General features: G+C 25.5%; 1 protein-coding gene across 3 annotated transcripts; it reads right to left on the minus strand.

Annotated features, from left to right (window-relative positions):
• Positions 1–414: 414 nt before the first annotated feature.
• On the minus strand, positions 415–25,228 carry LOC135928454 (cell division cycle protein 16 homolog). 3 transcript variants are annotated; one of them, XM_065464920.1, is made up of 7 exons: positions 25,143–25,228; positions 3,898–3,947; positions 3,650–3,846; positions 3,435–3,587; positions 3,194–3,325; positions 1,722–1,857; positions 415–550 (listed from the first exon to the last, which is right to left on the minus strand). In XM_065464920.1, exons 1-7 carry the CDS (start codon positions 25,156–25,158, stop codon positions 464–466), a joined length of 771 nt encoding a protein of 256 aa, XP_065320992.1. In that variant the 5' UTR covers positions 25,159–25,228; the 3' UTR covers positions 415–463. The 3 variants fall into 3 exon arrangements, with proteins under 3 accessions (XP_065320992.1, XP_065320995.1, XP_065320993.1); XM_065464921.1 differs by lacking the exon at positions 415–550 and adding an exon at positions 560–1,398; XM_065464923.1 differs by lacking the exon at positions 3,898–3,947 and having other exon boundaries at positions 25,143–25,197.
• Between the last annotated feature and the right edge of the window lie 772 nt (positions 25,229–26,000).

A 26,000-nucleotide genomic window follows, 5' to 3' on the forward strand; every position in this document is an offset into this window, starting at 1 on the left:
TGATTCATCGAAAAAAAATACACTTTTGATTTTTATAGTTGATTTCATGGTTAAAACATTATTTCACAGCTTTTTATAAAAAATGACCATTAGATTGACTTAAAATCTAATATGGCCGCACAATTTACAGCCACCGATTACTGCCATTTTTAATCAAATTTTCTTCATTCGATTTTTATTGCTTTTTTAATATGCACACAATTGATTCAAACCCGAACTGTAAACTTGTCTACACTTATTGCGGTAGTTTGAATAAAAAAATATTTTTAACTGATTCCATGTGTATAACATTATCCTGGATAGCTATTTAAAACTATTAAGATGACAATTCAATTGACTTAAAACAAATATATAGAAATGAAATGATTCTAAATTCATATAATTTTTTTATATTTATATCTGTATATAATTAAATTCGGATTACAAGTGTGAACTTCAATGCAATTGAACATAGAATAATATATTAAAATTTTTCTTGATCGGCAAGCTTCTCTATCAGGAAATTTATCATACCGTTACAAATTACATCATCGTTATTCAAAACCAATCCCTATAAAATAAAACACATTAAATATTCTAACATCTTGATGCGTTAATATTTATTTATTTAATTTGTATCTCAAAAAATTGTAATAAATGATGGCCAAAAATATATGCCCAAGCTCTTTATTTGAAATGTGCTTAAAATATTAACAATTTGTGCAAAATGTTTTTTAAGCATGCATAAATGATAGGAGCTAGCAACAAAACTGACATAATATTAAATATGATATGCTAAACCAGAAGCCCCTATCCCAATGAAGCATGCGGTTACCTCTCCAACAATAGATCTAAAGTTTAATTGTATAAAAGCCCACTGAAAATTGTTTTTATTACACCACATATTAGAGATGCCTACCCGCCAATTGTTTTAAAAATATTTAATCAGCAAATCCGCCCATAATTTTTAATACATTCACCGCAATTTGTTTAAAAATTTTGTTCAACCAGCTCGCCCAATGTTTAAAAAATATTTGATTTGTTCGGCTCTTTATCTATTTTATTTTAATATATTTTTATATAAATATGCAATAAAAAAATTTAAAAATAAATATAAGCCCGTCTATTAATTTGCCCGAAAAATCCGAATGTTTTTTTAAAATATTCTTAACCCGCGATCCCTCCTAACAAAAGCGCGATTAGGTGTTTTTAATTTGATAATACTTATTTTAAAAAGATTTAGGCTTGAATGAATTTTTAAGGTGTTTTTTCGGGTTAATTTTTCCGGATTTATCCAAGGTTGAGCTTTATCTATTAGACTTAATAGTTTTAAGTCAAAATAGACTTCACCGTTTTTGGGGGCCATTAACCAACTATAAATTATTCATATGAATCACACCGTTAATAAGTACGATAGTTCTGATCAATGTAAATTACGTTATTTTTTAATTATATTTTTTAAAATTTAATATAAACTATGTTTGTTTAATTTTTTAATGCGTGCGTTCAGTTCGAGTTTCAATTATTAATAAAGACATAATTATATAACATAATAAATTATTCTATTCAATAGTTGATATTATTTTATCACCATGATTTAAACAGAAATGGTTAAGATCCTTGCTTATATATATATATATAAATGTAAGTAAAATAGTATTTATAAATATAAACAGGCCGAAAAAAAATATGATTATACTTTTCTTAAATTATGAGGTATATAAAATTTTATATATAATTACCTCCGTGAACATTTCGATTGCCTTATTTGTTTCGAATTTTAGAGAGTAAGCTAGCCCTAGCGCTGTATAAGTCGAACAAGATTTAGGATTTAATAATAAAGCTTTGTTAAAATATATGATAGAGTCTTCGTGTTTTCTAAAATTTAAATTGGTTTTGATATATATATTAATTTAATATGGCATGCTATGCTCTATACTAGGGGTGTACCGATACCACTTTTTGGAGGCCGATCCGATATCATATCTAATTTTGTATTCTGTAAAGATACCAATGGTTTTAATTTTTAATATATTTTTTATTAGTATAACATCTATAATTTTACTATACCATAACATGTCATTTAAATATATTATAATGATCAGGTTATAGTTTATATTCAATTCAATTGCAATTCTAAAAGTATATAAAATATTTTTATTGATAAATTACTTATTTATATAATAAATAATAACATTAATCTATTTACATAATTAGTAATAAACAAATATATTATGAAATTTGAAATTAATATTTAAAATTAATATATCGATTTCTTTTCAGAAATACCAAAATTTCCAATTTATCAGAGATCAGTCAGCGATGGGGACTGTCAATATCACTAGCATCACTAAAAACAGATTCTGAAGATTATTGAACACTTTTTAAACAGAATGAGAAAAAGGCAGAATGTTTATTAACTAATTATTACTATTAAAAAGATAAACATAAAAATGAATTTCGATTTTATTTATAAAAATAAATGGTTTTTTAGATGTAACTTTTTCTAAAAAATTTTTAATATTTTATTTTTGTTAAAAACGCTATTTTTTATCGGATCGGGAAATTTTATAAAACCGATATTTTAAAATGGGTGAAATATCGACCCGATTCGAAATAAAATATCGGTACATCCCTACTCTATACCATTCAATAAATGAATAAAAGCATATTAGTTTTTCTATTGATAAAATAGTGATTAAATTGGCAAAATCGGAACCATTTTATTGGAATTCGATATTGGTAATATGGGTTTGGGGTTTTCCTGTGGGATTTGATTTATCTATTTTGAACAAAATTATTGTTTCTAAGCAAACTTTTATTAAAATACAATGAATCATTTCTAATTTGGGCAAAAATTATGATCCCGACTCGAGAGATGCCAATGCCAAAATTATTTATAAAATTTTATTGATATTATTTGCTTTCAATTAATATAACGAGTTAATTTAATATTTAAGTAAGATTTATACAATATCGAAAAAAACTTTCATATGAAATATGTTAAATTAAAAAACATGATGGTCAAACTTAAGAAAAGAAATAATTTAGTAAGGGAACCGTTCTCCTTAATAAAAAGTTTTAAAAATATTGAATCCTCTGAATAAAAATATTTTAGAATCAGAATGGAAAATTCTAAAGAATCCACATTGTTAAAACCCATTTTATGTTAAATTTATTTTATTTTTATTATCACAAATAAGTATGTTATTACTTAAGCTTACGGGCTACGTGACCCAAGTTGGTATATAAAATTTCCCAATATGAGGACAACGTTTTTGGATACGCGTAAGCCTTTTGGACATATTTGAGAGCAGCGTGTAAATAATCCCAAGCTAAATTAATCCTAGACATTGTAATCAAAACATGATTTTAAAAATAAATTTTTTACGAAGTTACTAAATAATTTGGTATAGTAAATTGGCAATAATAATAAATTATAAAAAAACTATTACATATTCGATTTGTAAGCCACGACACCTAGTTCGTGTAAAACAACGGGGTCATCTAAGCACAATTTACTCGAGTGTAAAATAAAATCTAAAGCAATTTTATGGTTATTCATCGCCGAGTATTCAAGACCGACGTAAAGGTAAGGTAAATGGCAACTTTAAAAAAAATGTAGATCGATTGTTTAAGTTTGTACGTGTTTTTATGTAGCTTATTATACTTTTGTAGAAACTTCAGAGTGTGTAAATAAGTTGAAATGGCTTGATCTTGTTCCGATATAAGACTGTAAGAATGACCAAGCAATAACCAGGAAGGGGAAAAAAGTTTATCGTACGATAATGATTTGTTGAGGTAAAATCTTGCTAATTCAACTTTTTCGAGAAGCATGTAATAACAACTAATTGAATACCATGATAACTAATAAAAATTATAAATAAATATATTTTTTATAAAGAAAATGGAACTTACTGCAAGTGTCGGCAGAGATGATATTAATTCATGTGATAATTTAAAAAGTTCTGCGACAAATAAAAAATATATAATATAATTGTAAATGTACATTATCTATTTATAATATGTTTATTTATAGTTGCGAGATAATGTCTTTTTTTTCAATTATAAAAGAATATTTCAAACTAAAAATTTTAACCGCTTAAATGCAGGGTTGGAAAGCCGGTCAATTGCTGCCAAATACTCTAAAATGTTATATATTTAATATTTTTGATTAAATATATTAGTGCTGTTAAACGGCCCAATTCAGGTCGATTATTAAAAATGGCCGGATTAAGATTATAACCAAGATAATAATTGTAAGCCTGGAGATTTCGCTCATAGAAGAAAGTTTTAGACATCTACATATTATTTTGGCTATAATCTGAATCGAATTGTTTTTTAAAACCGACCCGAATCGGGCTTTTTAACAATAAATATCATATGATTATTATTTCTCAGGCGAAAAATTTTCTTAGGTAAAAAATTTTAAATTTTTTAAATATACTTAAACGATTAATATGTCATTTATGAGAATTTCGAGTGATAAATACACTTTGTTCCTTATAAAAAAAATGAGATGTTATCTTTAGAATAACAGATTATTCAATAGTGCCAATTTTTTCTCCATCAATAGATACTTTTTTTACAAATATGTTTGAAATAAAAAAATACCTAAATACAACTGCTCATAATGCTGCCTACTTATTAGATTTTCAATATCAAGGACAATGTCTCATGAATAGTGAATTCGAAGAAGTTTGTGATATGATAAAAGAACTAGCAAATTCTGTAAAGTGGTGATAGTCAAGCCATCTTAGGTGATATTATAAATTTTCGCTGTAAAAGCGGTATCTTTGATAAAGAAAATATTATATGGAATGCGGTAAAATCCATAACTTGCTGGTGGAAGAGACTTTGTCTATCTTGCCATTTAAGAGAAATAGCTAATATCTTATTAACCCTTTCAAGTTCAACTTCTTCTTCGAAGAAAAATTGATCCGTCTGGGGTAATATTTATACAAAGAACAGAAACCAATTAAAAACTTTGACTAAGGGGTTATGTTAATAAATTTTAATATATATATATATATGTAGTATATTTTGTTTTATGAATTTAATGTCAATCAAAATGTTATTGATTAAAAAAATATATTTTTAATTATATATTGATTTGATAAAAATCATCGCGGAAGGATAAAAAAAAATTGTTAAAATAGAACAATGGAACGAATTTTGTATTAAGATTATTAAAAAATTATGATATGAAAAATGGTAAATTATTTTTATAAGAATAAATTTATTGAAAATGAAATTTAATATAATTGAGAGTAAAAAGTTATAAATATTTTATTGGTACCGACTGACCAAGATTCGTGAACACTTATTAGGGAAAAATAAGAAAATTGAAAAAATAGTGAATATTTTGTGAAGAGAATTTTAGATATTATAAAAGAAAAAAATTTCTAGGACCGGGTTCCTCAAAATAATAATGGATTCCGAAAATATATAAAGGTAAGAAATTTTTTTTTATATTATAAATTACACAACGCAATAGTAGGATTTTTTAGATTAAAATTAGAAATATATAAGATAAAATTTTAAATTTTGGGTAATTAATGAAAAAATGGCTTTTTATTTTATTGATAATTATAATAAGCATAATATTAATAAAATGTCAAATTTTAAGAGTAATTTTAATAAAATATTTAATTCAAATTTTAATAAAGTGGATATGACTAATAATGTCATTACTGCATTAATTTTTTTTGTGTTTTATGTAATCTTAATTATAATGAAACAAATAATAAGGAAAATAAAAAGAAGATCTCTTAAAAATAGAGAAATTGATATAAAAAATACAAATACCGAAAATTTAATTCCTAAAGTTTTGGTGAAATCTCCAGATATTAATGAAGATATCAAAAATAGTTTACATTTAATTTTGTTAGAATTAAAAAATTTAAATGTTAAAAAAAAAATGTTGAAGAAAAAAATGATAATTTAATTTTCATCAAAATATTGACATATCGGAGGATATCAATAAATAATTAAATTCAATTGTGATTGAATTTAAAGAGAAAATTTCTGATGTTTTAAGTAAAAAACCAGAAGAAATTTTGAAAAATAATAAAACAGATAATACTTTGAGACAAAGTACCGAGGAATCTATAATTTTAAGTGAAATTAGAGAAATGAGAGAAAATATGAAAAATTTATCCAGAGAAGATCCCAACTTAAAAATCAAAAGTAATAATGTGATTGAAAGTTGTGAACTTTGTGAAAGAAGAGGACATATCGGCAAAAATTGTTATTCAAGAGACCGAAAAACTAATGAAAATTTGACTGCAAAACCAAGTGAAAAAAATGACATAGTGTGTCATCGATGTGGTTTTGTAGGACATATAAAAAGAAATTGTATGGTGAAAGAAGCCAATTTCAAAAGTGGATTTCCACAACGAACATCGGTAGTGATAAATCCAATGGTTCGAAATATACAAAATCCTCAGAGTATAAATGTGAATGAAATTAAAAATTACAATACAGACCATGATAGAATGTGTTTCAAATGTGAAGAAATGGGACACATTGCAATACATTGTATTCAAAGTGTGAGTGGGTTACAACGACTATATAATTTGAAAGAGAATCATATAAAAATAGAAAAATCATATTTAGAGAATAATAAATATTTTGATATATATAGTTTTATTAAAAAATTTGTGGATATATATAATAAAATTGATAATCATCATGGGAATGATGATTATACATTGAAATTTAACTTGAATAAAAAGAGTTTTAATGTAGGAAATTTTTATTGTCATTTTGATGAAATAAAAAATTTTAATAATCTGAATAAAAAGGATTATTGTAATCAAACAAGTGGGAAATATCCAGGAGAGATTTTTAATAAAAACATAAATGAGATTCATAGACCTTTAAATTCTGAGATGAATTTAGGTATGAATATTAATTGTATTGAAAAAGAGGTTAAAATAAATACAATTCAACTGATTAAATTGCCTAAAAATTTAATAACTGAGAGAGCAAAGGAACAGAGTTCATGTCCTCATATTAATTTAAAATTTGGTGGACAAATGGTTGAAATGTTATTTGATACCGGGGCAAGTATGTCAATCATGTCTTATGAAAATTTTTGTAAATATTGTCTTAATGATATTAATGGTGATTCAAATATAATGAATAAAATTTTAATGATTGAAAATGAAAGTAATCACAAATCAGTGTTCGTTTTTTTAGTGTCAATATAAAATTGTGTAAAGCATAATAAAAAGTTAATAAAAGTTTTAATAAAAATAACATCTGGGAAAGAGAAGAATATTTTAATTTAAGAATTAAATTGTTATCAATAAAATAAAAAAACATTGACTTTAATAAATTCATGTGAATAACACCATGTGGTATGGTATTAGAAAGTTCAATGAAATACAACTTTTGTGTAGATTAATTTTAAAAAAAAAATGTATTTTTTTTTAAATTTAAAGAGACATTGTTGTGAAACAATTAAAAAAATTTTTAATATTATGTTATAAAGAAAAAAACTCTTAAATAAAAGTCGGTGGACCATAAAGGATTTTAAACTTTGACCTAGTAAAGAATTATGTTAAATAAAAGAGTTTTAAAAAAGGATGGAATGTGATGTGATGAAATTGTTTATAGTTTTAATAGTTATAATTATAAATTAAAATTTTTTTTATATATCGGCATATCTTCATATTTTTTTTTGTAACAAAAAATATGATTATGGTGGAATTATATATATATATTATAGTTTAGTATTTTTGCTATATGACATGTCTTAATATTTTTTTTTGTGGTTCATATAATTTTCTTTATGGATATAACGAAAATATATATATGTAATTTTAATAGTGATAATTATAAAAAAAATCTTTTATCCCTTTATTTTGTTTGTGGTCAATTATTTGTTTTGTAATTGAACATTAAGAAAAATAAAATAATTGTAAAGGATTGTTGAATTCAAATTTATATGTATTATAAAACAAACAAAATATATTATTATAATCCGCATGTCGAAAGAAGACAATTAAGAATTAAAAGTCGATGATATTCAAAGATAAGATTCGATAAATGACGAGGAAATAATCAATGTCCTTAAAGAGCGATAATTATATTGTAACACGTGGCCTATGAAGGGTGGGCGTGTTGTAGTTTTGTATTATTATGATATATATTTGTACATATATATTATAGTCAATCAAAAAGAATATATTTTATTTAGTAGTTATTTTATGGAGAATTGATAATCAAACACTTGGTATTTTTTTGTTTACTTTTTGACTTTTGATAAATATATTATATGAGATAAATTTTTGATTATTCTTTTTTTATTGAAATGAAAAGAAAAACTTTTATGAGATGGAAATTATTTTAATTTGATATTAATAATTTATTAAATCGGGGATTTTATAAAATGAAGAATGAATTAATTGATTTTTTGAAATATATTGTGAAACGAAAATTATACTTGGAATATTTTTTATGGAATTATTGAAAAAAAATAAAGAGTATATTTAAAAGTATTATATTAGTGTATAAATATAAAAATGGTGCATTTAATAAAATATTTATAACTTTTAACTCTCAATTATATTAAATTTTATTTTCAATATATTTTATTCTTATAAAAATAATTTTCCATTTTTCATATCATAATTTTTTAATAATCAATTTCTCTATTTTTAAGAGATCTTCTTTTTATTTTCCTTATTATTTGTTTCATTATAATTAAGATTACATAAAACACAAAAAAAATTAATGCAGTAATGACATTATTAGTCATATCCACTTTATTAAAATTTGAATTAAATATTTTATTAAAATTACTCTTAAAATTTGACATTTTATTAATATTATGCTTATTATAATTATCATTAAAATAAAAAGCCATTTTTTCATTAATTACCCAAAATTTAAAATTTTATCTTATATATTTCTAATTTTAATCTAAAAAATCCTACTATTGCGTTGTGTAATTTATAATATAAAAAAAAATTTCTTACCTTTATATATTTCAGGAATCCACTATTATTTTGAGGAACCCGGTCCTAGAAATTTTTTTCTTTTATAATATCTAAAATTCTCTTCACAAAATATTCACTATTTTTTCAATTTTCTTATTTTTCCCTAATAATAAGTGTTCACGAATCTTGGTCAGTCGGTACCAATAAAATATTTATAACTTTTTACTCTCAATTATATTAAATTTCATTTTCAATATATTTTATTCTTATAAAAATAATTTTCCATTTTTCATATCATAATTTTTTAATAATCTTAATACAAAATTCGTTCCTTTGTTCTATTTTAACAATTTTTTTTATCCTTCCGCGATGATTTTTATCAAATCAATATATAATTAAAAATATATTTTTTTAATCAATAACATTTTGATTGACATTAAATTCATAAAACAAAATATACTACATATATATATATATTAAAATTTATAAACATAACATGTCCGCCCATAAGAAGACCAAAACATGTAATAATACCAAAAAAAAAATATATACTAATGATGTAGATTTTTCATTATAAAAAAAAAAATTTAGTGATTACGTAGATTTTTTCCTCACATTATTAAAAAAAATATATAGTGATTACTGAGATTTTTCATCTTCTTCTAATATTGCATTTTCTTCCAACTCCATATCTTTGATCCCTTTAATAATTTGTAACCCATTGTTTCCATCTTTATTGTCATTATATTTGGATGTCATTACGACTTGTGATCTCATCTTGATAGCTCTGGCATTGTATGCTTGCACTTCACCCGAATATGAATGTTTTACACCATTCAGAGCATTGGGATTTGTTTTCATAGGTGGTTGGGATCTAACGGGTATAGCGTTGGAATAATTAAAGAGAAAAGTATTCTTGGTGTCACCGAAATGGTGTATTTGGGTCATCAAATTAATGGAATTGAAGTGAAACCTCTCGATAAAAATTTAAAAAATATTTTGAACATAAATCAGCCTAGTAATAAAGCTGAAGTGCAGTCTTTTATGGGCATGATAAATTATTATCATAGATTTGTGGATAATTTTGCAAAAATTGCAGCTCCACTATATGATTTATTTAAAAAAGGCGTCAATTTTGAGTGGAAAATTGAACAAAAAAAAGCTTTTGAACATTTAAAGAGAAAAATTGGTGAGGAACCAATTTTAGGTGTTTTAATAATGACTTGGAGATAATTCTTGCTGTTGATGCGTCAAATAAAGGTGTCGGAGGGGCCTTATTACATGTCATTGATGCCAAATGTCGCGAATATTTGATCGGTAAAAGATTTGTGATTTATACCGATCATAAACCATTAATTCATTTGTTTAAGAAAGATAACAAGGAATTAATGATGTCCCCAAGATTACAACGGTGGTTGTTACTTGTGGGAAGTTTTAATGTTGAAATAAAATATAGGCGAGGAAGAGAAAATCATTTGCCTGATATATTATCAAGATTAGGAGCAAGTTGTGCTACTCCTGAAATAATTGATAATATGATTATAGATAGAGAAGATGCTTTAGTGCGAACTTTATCATAATATGTTAAAAAGAGGTCCTACAACGTGGGAAGATCTCAGATCTTATACTTTAAAAGATAAAATATTAAGACAAATAAAATTATTTTTAAAGGGAAGAAAACCATGGAAAAATAATTATAAAATTTATCAAAGATTTGAAAAAGAATTATCTGTGGTGGATGATTGTTTAATGAGGGGAAATAGGGCAGTAATTCCTTTGAAATTATGTGCTAAAATAATTAATTTGTTACATGCAGGACACCAGGGTCAGGTTAAAATGAAATCTTGGGCTCGTGAATATGTGTGGTGGCCTGGAATGGGTAATGATATTGAAAAAATTACAAAGGAATGTGTTCCATGTAATACCTGTGCCGTTATGCCTCATAAAGAGATGGGACAAGTATGGCCAAAATCAAAGAAACCATGGGATCGTCTCCACATTGATTTTTTTGAATTGGATAAAAAATCATATTTTTTAGTGGTGGATTCATATTCCAAGTGGATTGAATTTGAAGAGGTTCAAGGGTTAACAACTAAAGTTGTTATTAAATTATTAAAAAAATTGTGGGCTAAATTTGGTATTCCTAAAATAATTGTATCGGATGGAGGTCCGGCTTTTATAAGTGAAAATTTTAAACAATTTTGTAATTCGATTAAAATTAACCATATTTTGACTCCACCTTATCATCCTAGCTCTAATGGCCAGGCTAAAAGAATGGTAGCCATAGTGAAAAATTGGTTAAAGAAATCTAAACAAGAAAAAAATGAAGTCTGGTTAGCCCAGTTATATTATAATAATTCAAGGAATAAAGAGGGAGTTACTCCTGTTGAATTATTTTTGGGTAGAAGAACCAGATTACCTTTAGATTTTCTTAAGTCAAAAGAGATTGACAATATATTATCTTATGGGAAAATCAATATAAAATTCACTGTTGGCCAAATTATTTGGGGAAGACTTTTTGATCATAAAAAAAATGGGAAAAAGGTATTGTGTTAGATAATATTGGGAATAAATTGTGTAACATAAGATTTGATGATGGTACTGTGAGAGTACGTCATAATAATTTTATTAGGGTATATAATAAAGATAAATAGTTAGTCCATAGAAACCGGAAGGTTAGTTCCTATAAATTTTTAGGACAAATTTATTTTTATATTTAAATAATGTTAAAGATAAATTTATATGAATAAATAACAATGAGAATATGCTTAATTGGGATTGGTGGATGTCTATCTCATTTACTAAATATTTTTGTAATTCAATAATTTTAAGAGTAAATTTATATATGAATACATAGAAATAAAAATTCTTAATTGGGATTAGTTAATATTGGTCTCATTTAGTAAATATTAATACAAGGCTATGATCATGTTAATAGGAGAATTTATTTCTATATTAACATAAAGTTATGATCATGTTAATAAGAGAATTTATTTCTATATTAACATAAAGTTATGATCATGTTAATAGGAGAATTTGTTTCTTTTTGTGGAAGAAAAATAGGCAATGTGAGCCAGTTATTCCATGTAAAATTAATCATGATAATGATAAAATTATCAAAAATATACACTTGTGGAGATCATATAAAACAATTGTATACTATTTTTTTTATAAAGAGGACAAGATTAATATGTTTTATGTGTTTATAAGAAAAGTGAAATTTTATTTATTTGTTAAAAAAAAAAAGACATAAGTGTGTTTTTATATTAAGACTAATATGTTTTACAATATAAAAATTTGTGTAAAATAATACATAGCGTTAAAATACTAAATTAAAATAATATAAAATAAATAAAATATTATATAAAAACCGAGGTGGGACTACAAGTTCCCAAAAAACATGTGTAGTTATATTTTAAAATTATGATTTGGAGGTTTTGTTTTAAGAAATAAGATTCTTTAGGTTCTGATGTAAGGGCTCTTATCTTATCCCCTATATTTTTTAAAAACTTTAAAGTTCCACTTGGCATATGTCCAAGGGAAGAGATGACAATCGGTGTAAAAATATAATTTGTGAATTTGGAATATTTCATTGTTTTTTTTTTCTCGGCTATATCAACCGGATTAGAATTTAAATTTTTTGGGAAAGAAGATACGCATGTGAAGTCCCAAATTAAGGATTTCCCTAAAGACCAAGGCACGGAAGTTAAACCATCTGGTCTTAAGCCATCATCTAACGATAAATTTGTAGGCTCCAGGATGTTTGGTATTCGGGCCCTGGTAAGAGAACGGCTAATAGCTAAATTAATTGCTGCATGCCTTGCATGCCTGCCTTGACTATATATACAATTTAGACCATGTCTCCCTTTGGAGTCAACTAATGTTTTACATTTGATGCATGTATGTGGTTGAACAATGTTACATCCAAGTCGATGGCCTATGGCAACTCTTAATTGTTCATCTGATAAGAGGTTACCTAGGTTACGACTTGGTAATGCTTCCAACCATTCATAGCCACTAGTACAGTCAGCATTCTGTAATAGTTGAATATACTCCAAAGGGGGGTTTGATGAGATTATTTAAAAAAATTTTTTAATTAAAGGTTCGAAAAGAGATTGGTGTGTTAAGATCGTGGGTAAGACAGCTTCAGGTGGAGCTAAAGATGTCCAGGCTGTCAAGGCTGAGTTTAAAAGGTTATCTTTAGGAGAGATAAAAGAAGATATCATGGCGTTATTCATCAAACGCGATGCCAAAAATGAGGAAAGAGATAGAAGGTTTAAAGGATATAAATCTAAACCACCCATTTTCGAGGGTAATTGTGAGAAACCCCAATTAAAATCTTCCAATTTAATATTTAAAATATTTTCTAATAAACTTCTAAAAAATTCATGAACACGATTAATAATTTCATTATTTAAAAAAAAGGAAGAAGATCTAAAAATATGTACTATCTTTGGTAAAAATAAATATTTTTTTAAAAGAAAAAAGCTCTGGTGTGAAGGAATTTCGTTTAAAATAGTTTCGAGTCCTGATAAGCCTTCGAAAAATTTTTCCACGAACACCTCACAGTTGGAAAAACTGCTTAAAGGTGAACCTAGAAGATTAATTTCACTTTTTTTGATGATTTTAAACCCTTGGACTTTGAGAGTATTTGAATTTAAAAAGCATATTTCCGATTTAGCTTTATTTAGAGTAAGGCCTATGTTTAGAGAATTTTTCTCTATATAATCTATCGCTGCAAGAATATTTTTAGAAGGTCCGCAAATGGTACCATCATCTAGATACCATATGTTTAAATCTAAATTAAAAGAGGATTTTAGACAATGAACTAGGTTATGTATACCTAAACTAAAGATCAGAGGGCCCAAAGGGTCTCCTTGTTGAATACCCTCGTCAGAAGGAATTGTATATTCCCCGAATTTGAGAGGGGTTCTACAGCCATAAGACTGTTCAATAAATCTTGCATAAACTGGGAATTTTTCATAAAAAATGTTTAAAAATGTTTTTCTGGATAAAGAATTAAAAGCATTTTTAAAATCAAGCTTACAGACTACGGCGTCTGGAGGAGGATCTTCGATATATATGCGAAGAGAGTGAGCGGCTATTTCGCATCCCCCTTTAGTACCAAAGCCTAGTTGATATGTTTGGAACATTTTTGAAGCATCAGGTTTGATGCGCTCAACGATTATCTTAGCTAATAGTCTCCTAAAAAAAGACCCTATTGCGATTGGCCGAACTCCACCATCAGGCTTAGTAAAAGCAATTAATCTTGCGCCAAAAAGGATTTGGTGAATTTGACTGGGTAAATCATTGTTCAATATATTTTCACTAAGTATTACCAATGAATTTACAAATGTATCTTTATGAGGATTTTTAGGGTTAATTAAAAATTGGAAATAAGAGGGGCGAAAACCGTCAATTCCCCCTGCAGAGTTTTTATTAAAAGATAAAATTGTTTTAATAAGTTCTTCTTTACCTATTTCGATTAAATTAGGTTTTATAGGGATGGGAAGATCTTCAGGAAAAGCCTGAGGGTGCAATTCTTTTAGTAAAGTAAAAGTATGTTCATCAAATGGAGCCAATTTATCATTAGATGAGGCTAATTTAAGAGCTCCACATACGTCCCCTTGGTCTATTTTTTTTGATATAATCTTACATTTATGGGAAAAATTAGATGTTGCCCTTACATCAGGAACGTAATTTTCCATTTCTAAATCATAAAAATGGTCTATTTTATATTTTATACATTCATGTAAAATAGTTTTTTTATTTTTATCTGTAGGTTTAATTAAGACTTTAAAAGGAAAGGTTAAAAGATTCTCCCAAGCTTTAAGGGAATTTAAATTTGAATTAACTTCCATAATAAGTGTTGTTAAAAAATTAGAAATTAAAGACCTTGATTTAAGGGGTAGGTGGATTAAGGTTGGTGGCTTTTCCCACTTTAAAAAATTATCATAAAAATCAGGATAAAAATTTTGGATTACAATGGGGGTTGTTTCAATTTTGTTGTATAAAATTTCATTTGAAGGGGGTTTACCAGAGTTTATACATGGTTTAGACCTGGGCCCATGTTTATAAAAACAAATAGCTTGGGTCAAGGTTATATTTCTATGGCAGGCATTACAAATGCTTGACATACCCATTTTAGAAGAATAAAAAAAGGGAGAAGAGGGTAGGGGGTATGTATGAATGAGTGATTTTTCAAAAAAAAAAAGTTATTTATTTTTTAAAAAAAAAAAAAAATATATATAAATAAAAGTTAAATTAAAATTAAAAATTTAAATTTTGTTGTATTAAGAATAATTTAGTAATGTTTAAATAAAAATTTATATTTAAAAAAAAAAAAAATATATATAATACAAACTAACTTAAAATCTATATTTTTGGAAAAATATGTATTAAAATTTGAGGTTAAAGATTGTTGTGCAGGAATATCATTGGTTGAATCAAAGAAATCTTGGTGGTAAGTTGAGCAAGCCACATTAATGTTCTTGTACTGTGATTGTTGTGCAGCAATATTGTTGAGCAAGTCACAATAATGTTATTGTACTAATGATTGTTGTGGAGCAATATATAAGGTGGCGTGTAAGGGTTAGGTTATTATGTTTAAGGTCAAAGGGATTGTCAGATATTGGGTAGGATTAAAATATTAAAATACCATGTCATTTAACAAGGTAGGAAGGAATTTTGGTTGAGATATGTTGATTGTTGTGTTAATATTTCAGGTCGGAATTTAAGAATCAAATTGTAAAATAGATAAATTTATGTATATAGGATTATGAATATTTAAAATGATGTTACAAAATTGCTTGTTACAAGTTTGAGGGTATGTGTAATGTGCAAGAAAACTATGAGAGGTATTGTTTGTAATTTTGATCCTGCACATCTAGGCAATGATGGGTTAAATAGACAGTAATTGGTTATTTTAAAAAAATGTAGGTATGATAATAAATGAATGATTCATTTTGTTAATATAATTGTTTATTTCATATATAGCTATAGGAAGGATCCTAAATATACTAGATTATAATCATGTAAACAGCTGATTGTGAATAAAGAGCTAAAAGCTTGATTATTGCTAGTTTGGGAGAGAAAGATCCAAGGACATTATTTCAGCATGGTATGAATATGATCAAGGACTTATAAAAAGCTGATTGTGAATACAGGACTAAACGGTGTAACTAAGTTATAAGTCTATGTCAAACTTTTCGTTAGCAATAATATATGAAGATATGAATCGAAATACACTGTTAATTTCAGAAATTAATCATTAAAATAAAATTTACATCCAATTTTAACAAATAAAATTATACTGGAAATAATTCCATAAAAATATTTTATATGTGTTTATAAGAAAAGTGAAATTTTATTTATTTTTAAAAAAAAAGGAGAAAGACATAAGTGTGTTTTTATACTTCTTGCGTTAGACAAGTGAAGATAAAAAAAAAATTTTTTCATTAAAAAATAAAATGTGTATTCATGATTAAAATTATGAGGGAAGAATTTATTTCTGTTGTGAAAGAAAGATACAACATAATTTTTTTTGATAAAATAAAGTTAAAATTTTTTCTAAATTAAAAAATAAAAAAAAAATGAATTACAAATTTGATACTGAGGACCATATAATATATATAAAAATTATAAAAAAAAGAAAATTAGCCATTAAGAGACCTAAGGTTGAAAGTTACAAGCGTTGTTTCCGCTGTAGGAGCTTTGGACATGAAATAAAAAACTGTATGATACCTATTCAAGTATTAATGAATCAGGAGTATAATAATTATTCGAATGACTCTGAGGAAGTCACATCAACGAGTCATTTCTGTAGAGAACAAAATATACCTTCGGAGGAAAGGTACATAACTAAGAATAAACAAAGTGTGTGGCCACCAATTCATTATTCCAACGCTATACCCGTTAGATCCCAACCAGCTATGAAAACAAATCCCAATGCTCTGAATGGTGTAAAACATTCATATTCGGGTGAAGTGCAAGCATACAATGCCAAAGCTATCAAGATGAGATCACAAGTCGTAATGACATCCAAATATAATGACAATAAAGATGGAAACAATGGGTTACAAATTATTAAAGGGGTCAAAGATATGGAGTTGGAAGAAAATACAATATTAGAAGAAGATGAAAAATCTCAGTAATCACTATATATATTTTTTAATAATGTGAGGAAAAAATCTACGTAATCACTAAATATTTTTTTTTATATAGAAAAATCTACATCATTAGTATATATTTTTTTTTTGGTATTATTACATGTTTTGGTCTTCTTATGGGCGGACATGTTATGTTTATATATTAATATATATTATATATATATGTAGTATATTTTGTTTTATGAATTTAATGTCAATCAAAATGTTATTGATTAAAAAAATATATTTTTAATTATATATTGATTTGATAAAAATCATCGCGGAAGGATAAAAAAAAATTGTTAAAATAGAACAAAGGAACGAATTTTGTATTAAGATTATTAAAAAATTATGATATGAAAAATGGAAAATTATTTTTATAAGAATAAAATATATTGAAAATGAAATTTAGTATAATTGAGAGTAAAAAGTTATAAATATTTTAGTTAGCGTTGATCATAATTTACGATTAGTTAAAAATATAAAAGAAAATGAATATTCAATTGAACCAAAAAACGATTCTGCCACATAAAGTGAAAACGAAACAGTGTTTCAAGAATGAATCAAATTAATACCAAATTTAATAATATGCATTTATTTATGAATATATTGTTATTACATATAATATACCTAATGAAGTGAATACTGCCATAAAAGCTTTTAATAGAATTCAACCATATTTGACGGGTTAGTATTTGACAGATCAAATACCTAACCCTGTTTAAATGTAATCGATATTTTTCCAAACTATTTAAAACAAGGTTAGAATTGGTTCAATCCTAAGTCAGTTTCAAAGATCAAACTTGAACTATGAATTAGTTTCAAAAGATCAGAAGGAGCTAAAATCCGATATCAAAAGACCAAGCCGAACTAAGCACACATTTTTTAAGTTGAAAAAAATATGACGAACTTTGATTATATGTTTATACTTTGGACTTATATTTTATCTTAATTTAAAAATAATAAATATTATTAGGCAATATCATGTTTTATTAAATATTCATAGTTTAACTGCAAAAATACTCTGAACTATAACGTTTTGGAAGAATACAAATACTATATGGAGTGTAAAGACCGACCCAATAACGGTCATCAAAACAAAACCATTATAGGATATACGAATAGTAAAAAAAATTTAAAAATAAGATAAATAAAATTCATGCTTATCTGTAAAAATGCTAATATAATTTGTACAAACATTCAAATCACAAACAATAATAAAAAACACTAGACCAAAGGGTAATATATTTTTTCTAAAATTTACTATTTTTGATAAATCAGCTATATTTCAAATTCATTCATACAAAATAGAAATGGAAGGGTGTCAAATAAGGTCTATAATTTTTAAAAACGAAACCGAACTCGGGCCTAAAAATAATATTCACGAACAAAAACTATTTTAGAAAAATTAATACTATCTAACAACTTCTTTTATTAAAATAAAATCAATAGTATTTCTTTGGGATTAGGACAAAACAATATTTTTTTTATTTTGTAGCCTTATAAAAATGTGTTATAAAATATTTTTTATTTAAATTTGTTTTAGTCGAACCAAGCTTGGTCATAAATAATATCAAAAATTGGGAGTGGGCCTAAAAATAAATAAAATTAAAAATAGCATTCTCTACATGGTTGAGGGAAAAGAAAGTGTTTCAAAAACTATCCCGAGTCTTTCAAGGAAATTTCAATATCATTGATAAAAAGTTTTTTGAAGTTTTATTTGGCATATTTTATGTTTGACGTTTTAGGGTCGTAAAATCGTCTAAAATTCTATAATAATAATTAGACACAATACTCAGGGGATATATTTTTGACAAAATTATCGTGCTTGATGGCAATTCTATAGTTGTTATAGTAGCACACTACTTTAAAAAATAGTGATAGCGCGCCCTTTTTAGAGACTAAAAGTATCGCGCTATTCAATTAATTTTGAATTTTATATAAAGAAAATACTAAAATTTATTTATAATTTAATAATTAATTTTATAATTGAAATTTATATTTCAAAAAATGCTTTATAAATCCAATTTATCAAGTTATTTAAAATAAAAGGCATGGAAATGGAGGATAATTTTGAGACAAAATTTCACTAAAAAATTAATATTATGAAATTACCTTTCCGGGACAACATAATTTAATAAACAAGCAGCTTCAAATTAAAAATAGATATTATTCATAATTTTAATAAAAAATGTTTCTGCAGTTTTAAATTCAAAAAATATCTCGATAATAATGGTGTAGTAGAAGAGGCTACATCCAATAAACCAAATTTAATCCAAACTAAATTGATTAAACTTATAACGTCAGAACCAGGTGTCAATAATTAGCTGATAAAGTCATAACTAATACAGTTCAGCAAATTTCCTTGGGCTATAATCCCTTATTTTTAATCTGATTGCATCATTTAGTACTTCCTGCTCTAGGAAATTAAAGGCAAGAATTTTGGGTATTCAAGAAATGAAAAAGTCTTTATAGATCTATGAGACGTACAATTGCACAGCATCAGATTGTTGGAACTCATGAAGGTAAAATGAAGTATTTCTGTTCTAATCTTTCATTAATTTAATTGAAAAGAGCAGCTAAAGATTATTGTAAAGTTGTTTATTCTAATACCCAGCGAAAAATTAGCTAATAATAGTCTTCGCATAATGACAATTAGGCAGACATTTTCGTGGAATTTAAGACGATGTTTATCGGCCAATCTTTGCCCCATGCTATTCAGTAAAAATTTAGCCGAATAACATTAAATGTTAGACCATTTTGCTAAATCTAATTATCACTTTTTAAATACTTACATTTACTTTTACTATATTTTACCTATTTTTGTTATATTATTGTAAAGGGAAATATATAGTCAATTCACTAAACCAGATATGCTGATATCATCTTTTTAGCCGATACCAATATTTAAATCAATGCCACCGATATTAAAACATTATCGACCAAGCCCGCCCCCCTCCCCCAAATACCGATGCCAAAAATAATAATATATAGTATTTTTATTGAAAAGAAAGCAAAGATATTTTGAGATTATGTAGCTAATATTTTATTAAATAAAGGGTTTTCGTATCATACTTATCTACCTTTCAAACAGTTTTATGTCATTTTTAAATAAAAGTATCACATTTTTTTTATAATTATATTTTATTGATTAAATATTATTTTTTTTTAAAATAAATTCTATTACACAAATTAAAACTTTATAAAATATATCAAAGATAAAACAAAAATTATATTAAATAAATCTGTAAAAATTAATTATTTCATCTTGTAAAAACAAAAGAACATTGAATAAACAAATAATACACTAAACGCTAGCTAAACCCATACAAAAACGAATCGAAATAATTTTAGAATGAAATAGTAAAGAATATTTGAATAATTCTTTAGTTCGACAAATTATTTAAATAATTTGCTTTATTTGATTATAATTAGATCGAATATAAATAATTCGGAATAATTATTACTATTTTTATAATAAAATTTAATCATTTGTCATTTCTATTGATAACCTGCCAATCTGACAAGTTATGTTTGTTATATATAATAATAAATATTTATTTATTTTTATTATAATGAATAATTGATAGAAAAAATTATTATTTATTTTCTTCGTTTTTTTGTTTTGAAAGATTATTAATTTTTGTGTTTGAAAAATCTAAAAAAATAAAGAAAGTATAAAAAGTGTAAAACACAGAAATGTAGTAAAAAAAATATAGTTGCTAAAAAATCCATTATTCCATTATAAGTAGATACAATCCTTCAAAAGTATTAATAAGCAGGTATAAGCTTATTATATGTTATAAATAAGGTATATAAAAACTGCTTTTTATTAGTTTAGTTAGAACTAATTTGCTGCCAGAAAATAGTATGTCAAAGAAACAAAAAAAACTGTATAAAAAATTATAATTGCAATGTGGAACGAGTGATATACTCTACCTAATTTTCGTAATCAGTAAATATAGGATCAAAAGTAAATGAAGTCTATTGAACAAAGTTCATGAACTCATTAGTTAAAGGGACAATGAAAAATAATTGATATTTTTCCTTCATATATATTATCAAAAAACATATAATACATTAATATTATTTTTATAAAACACTAAATGATAAATATCAGCAACCTGCAGGCCCGGTCCTAAAGCTGACCAGGGTATATAATTTTTCTAAATATACCCGGGTTGGGTGGTATATTTTAAATCGCCATGATTAGCTATAAATATTAAAAATAAATTTTCAAAAATCTGGATGGGCTGGCCTGAATATAAAACTGAGCCAGATATAAATTTTCTTGGCCAGGAAAATTTAAAAAAAAATCCAGGCCGAATTGTGCAAATGGTACCTCTGCAGATCTTTGATAAATATGTATAAAATACATAATCTACAGTAAATATAACACTTTATTCTAAGATTATTATAATAATTTCTTCGAATTAGATGTGCAATAAATTTTATTTAATAATTCTGCATTATATTTTTATATGAATTATTATTTTAAAAAAATTATTTGAATTGAACATAAATAGTAAATTTTAGAATTTGATTACTATGATTATTTATTTCATTTAAATGAATCAAATAAGAATAGGGCTGTGCCGATCCACATATTTTTCACCGATCCGATCCGATATTGGTTCAAAACCGATCCGATACCGATATATTTATATTAATTTTTCACCACCCCTCTTTGAACCAAATGTAATTAATAAATCAATATTTTTTATGCACAAAAGAATTATGCATAATTTAATTTTTTTATTTCAACAATAATTTTAAAAAAAATATATAATAGTATATCCATTTTATGTTGGTTTATAAAATTGTAATATTTTATATATAAAATTATAATATATTAGATTTTTTTTAATAAATATAAGAGCCTCTAGATTTTCAGGCAATAGGATTCTACGATGAGGACTATCAATATCCCCTGCCGTACTGAAGGCAGACTCAGATGGGACACTTGTTGCTGGAGGAGCCAAAAATTTACGTGCAAGTGTTGATAAAGTTGGATATTTTACAGCATTAACTCTCCAATATTCAAGTGGATTCACTGGGGATATAATATCAATATCATCAATGTTATTCGAGTTTTCTAAATAAATAACACAAATATAAAATTAGCATATAAAATAGTGGGTTTCATACAAACCCAATCTTTTGTTGATTTTGAAAAATCACCCAAACAAATGGGTCAATCATAGCCCAACCAAGCAATATTTAAATTAATATGAAAAATATGTTGTTATACTTTCTATATATAAAGATTCTTTTAAATATTCCTTGATTTCTATTAGGTATGGCAGGTCATCATTTACATTACTATCGATTTCATTTATTACTAGTTTTTCTTTGATTTTCAATTTATAAGCATCCCTTAAATTAAATTTGCATTTTTTAATGTTATGTGGAACATTTTTCTCATTGTCATTACCTAAGTTAACAATAAAATCTAAATTTATTTTAAAAAATATAAAACCTGGCGAATCTTTATTAGAAATTGGAAGTTGAACATTATCATCACCTTTAAAAAAAGACTCACATGCAGTCCTGAGCTTTTCTATGTATGATATGTTTTTTGGCAAAAAGAAATCCTTATGTCGAGGATCAAGTAATGTAGCGACAACATAATTGTCATCATCATAAATATCAAAAAACCGAGTTGTTAATTGATTATTAGTGGTATTCTTCATAGTCTGCACACCTCTATCTGTGTCCCCATTAATTGTTAATTCACTTTTCAGAATTTCAACAAAGGGTATAACATTGCTAATTGAACATGATTCCGTACTTATTTCTTTTGTTACTCTCTAAATTGGTTCAAGAACATCAATTACCCTTTCTGCTAATTCCCACTCATATAATGAGAGATTTCCCAAATTAGGATTATCGATAATGAACAGCTGTACCGCCCTTTTTTGTTCTATCAATCTTTCGAGCATATAATAGGTAGAATCCCAACGGGTGGGCACATCCTGGATTAATTTGTGCTGGGCTAGACTTAATCGAATTTGGATTTCTTTTAGACAATTTTGTGCAATAGAAGAATGTTTAAAGTGTCCTACTATTTTTCTAACCCGGCAGCTGTCAATAATAGATCTCTGTGATAAAATTGCTGCCTCAATCAATTGCAAACTATGTGCAAAACACGAAACGCTTTGAAATTTCTCATTTTTCATGGCCAAAGTTATATTGGGTGCATTATCTCTAATGATTAGGTGTATTTTATTTTTCTTTATACCCCAATAATTAATAATTTCATCTAAAATTTGAGCAATATTTATTGCTGTATGCGACTCATTAAATGTTTTAACATTTAGAACTCTATTAATTTGTTGAAAATTTTGGTTTATATAGTGGCATGTTAATGAGATGTGAAAATCGCCACCTGAATTTCTAGTCCATATATCTACCGTAAAGGATAAAAAAGAATCGTCAACCAAAATTTCTTTACGAATTTTTTCGGAGAGTTTTTCATATATATCCGGAATAACTCCTTACGAAAAATACTTTCTATTGGGAATTTTGTAATTTGGACATAAATGATGTAAAAGCCTTTTAAAGCCTCTATCCTCCAAGATAGAAATCGGCTGGTGGTCACACGCTATCATTTCCCCTATAAATTTAGAAATTATTATTGATTTAGGATCAGAATGTTTCCAAATATTAGTTTTATTAAGAATGGCTGATATTGTTGGCTGACTTTCAGGGCTCTTTTTTTAAAAAATTTGATTTGTTTTTTCTAATATTTCTCGTTCTTTTTGTGTTAGCTCTTCGAATTCCTTTTGATGGCAACGCTTCAGATGTTTCGTAATGTTAGTTGTATTGAACGAATTTTTCAGTATTCCTCCCCGTGAAATTAGAATTCCGCAGATGACGCATTTTGCAAAATTACCTTCATCTTTATCAAAATATTTCCATAATTCAGAAACCATATTTAAAATAATTTTTATTTAAAGTATAAATAATAAAATTGGTGTTATTTTTTTAAAAATTAAAAATAAATAAAACTTTGGGTGTTCCTTTCTATTTTTATAAAAAAACTTGTAAAATCGATTTAAAAAAATAAATAACATTTGCATTGTTTAAAAAAAAATTATTTATAAAATATTATTAATGTAAAATAGAAACTAGAAAAAATTTATTTTTTTTTTAAATATTTAAAAAAAATTTTTTTATTAAAAAATAATAATTCAAAGTTTTATAAGAATTGCATTTTTAGTAAAAGGATCGGATCGAGGTTTTTTACAGGTTTCGGGCCGATCCGATATTTTTGAAAAACGCCAAATATTGGGACCATCCGATCCGATATTTAATATCGGCACAGCCCTAAATAAGAATAATGCATAATTTGTTGTATTCATTTTTGAATAGACCTACTATATGCATGAATAAATTTTATAAGTATATTAAATCAGTATTATCATTATTCATTTATTTATCATTCATAATTAATTTATAAAAATTCAACTAAAAAAAGGAAATAAAAGTTAACATCACCTTTTTTATTTGGTTATAAAAATTTACATAATTTTTTATAAATTCATAGTATAATGCTAATTTTTTTAATCATGAAGGTTTATTATCATTTTTGAGTATCGGCTACTGGTATTGATTTAAATTTTAAGTAACAGCTGATTGCCCTAATTTATCCCTCATTGATGTCACTAGTCTTTACAATCTCAAGGGACTCAACTTTAAAAAAAAAAACTTATTTTAAAAATTACCTTTTTTAGTTATTTTCTAAGAAAAAAATTCAGGGGGCTCATCAAATATTTTTAAGACATTTGAGCCCCAGTTTCCCCTAGTGGTGCTTGCTATCCCTCTCTCTCTCCTTACTCCCAAACCTGATAACAAGCTCAGACTATCTACCTTATACTTCGATGAATTAAAACTACTAAGAAAATTTATTATGATTATTTTGAAAAATAAGATCATAAAAAAAATAATATTTAGTATTTCATAATAAAGATATATAAGGATCCTCTATTTTCCTGTAAGTTTTATGGGATTAATATTTATATTCTTACTTATATAAATGTAACCTTTTTATATAATAATTATTTACCTTTAATGTTATTCATTTGATAGTGACATGATATACAAAGTGTAAGAGTATCTGCATTGAATTTGTCAACTTTTAATAACTCTTTCAATAAATCATAACATTCTTCAAAAAAACAAGAATAAAATAATTTCTTGGCCTTATGAATTTCTTGATCAAAATCAGTTATAACTTTAATGTCAGGATTTTCATTTTTTATATTTAAATCAACTTTATCTAAACCAAATTGTTTTTTGTAAATAATCAGTATCATCTGTTTAAAAGTTTTATTATCTTTGTTAATTGGTAATTCTTTATTAAGTTCATCAAGTATTTTTTTTAATAAATGCTCGCCTATAATTCTAAAATTATCAAATCAATAAAAAAAATTATACATACTTTCCTTTTCCTTAATGAAACAATATTTAATCAATATTTCCAATGCTTCGTGATTTGTAATATCATGATATAATGATAGTAAAAAATGTTTTTTTGCAATTTCAAAACAATCCATAGCTTGATATATTTTACCTTTTAACAAAAAAACCAAACTCTCCATATTCTGATATATTATCATTAAATTTAATTAAAACAAAAAAATATCACTATATTTTGTTTAATATCCATGTCATATCCTAGCTGCTTTTGATCTAATTGTTCATATGGATTAAATGTTGAATTAAAAGAATTTTCAGATAACAAATCTTCCTCAAGTAATTCCAAAGCTTCTTTATATTCCTTGGTTTCAAACTTTAAATTTTTTTTATAAAATGATAAAAATCTAAATAAACCAGTGCAACAGCTTTAAGATACCAACATCTTGTTTTTTTCTTTATAATTAGAATTATGTATTTGCAATTGCTTAATTAAAAACCTGTATAT

This window comes from Gordionus sp. m RMFG-2023, chromosome 4 (assembly GCF_954871325.1).
Source record: "Gordionus sp. m RMFG-2023 chromosome 4, tfGorSpeb1-WG-v2, whole genome shotgun sequence".
Taxonomy (NCBI): domain Eukaryota; kingdom Metazoa; phylum Nematomorpha; class Gordioida; order Chordodea; family Parachordodidae; genus Gordionus; species Gordionus sp. m RMFG-2023.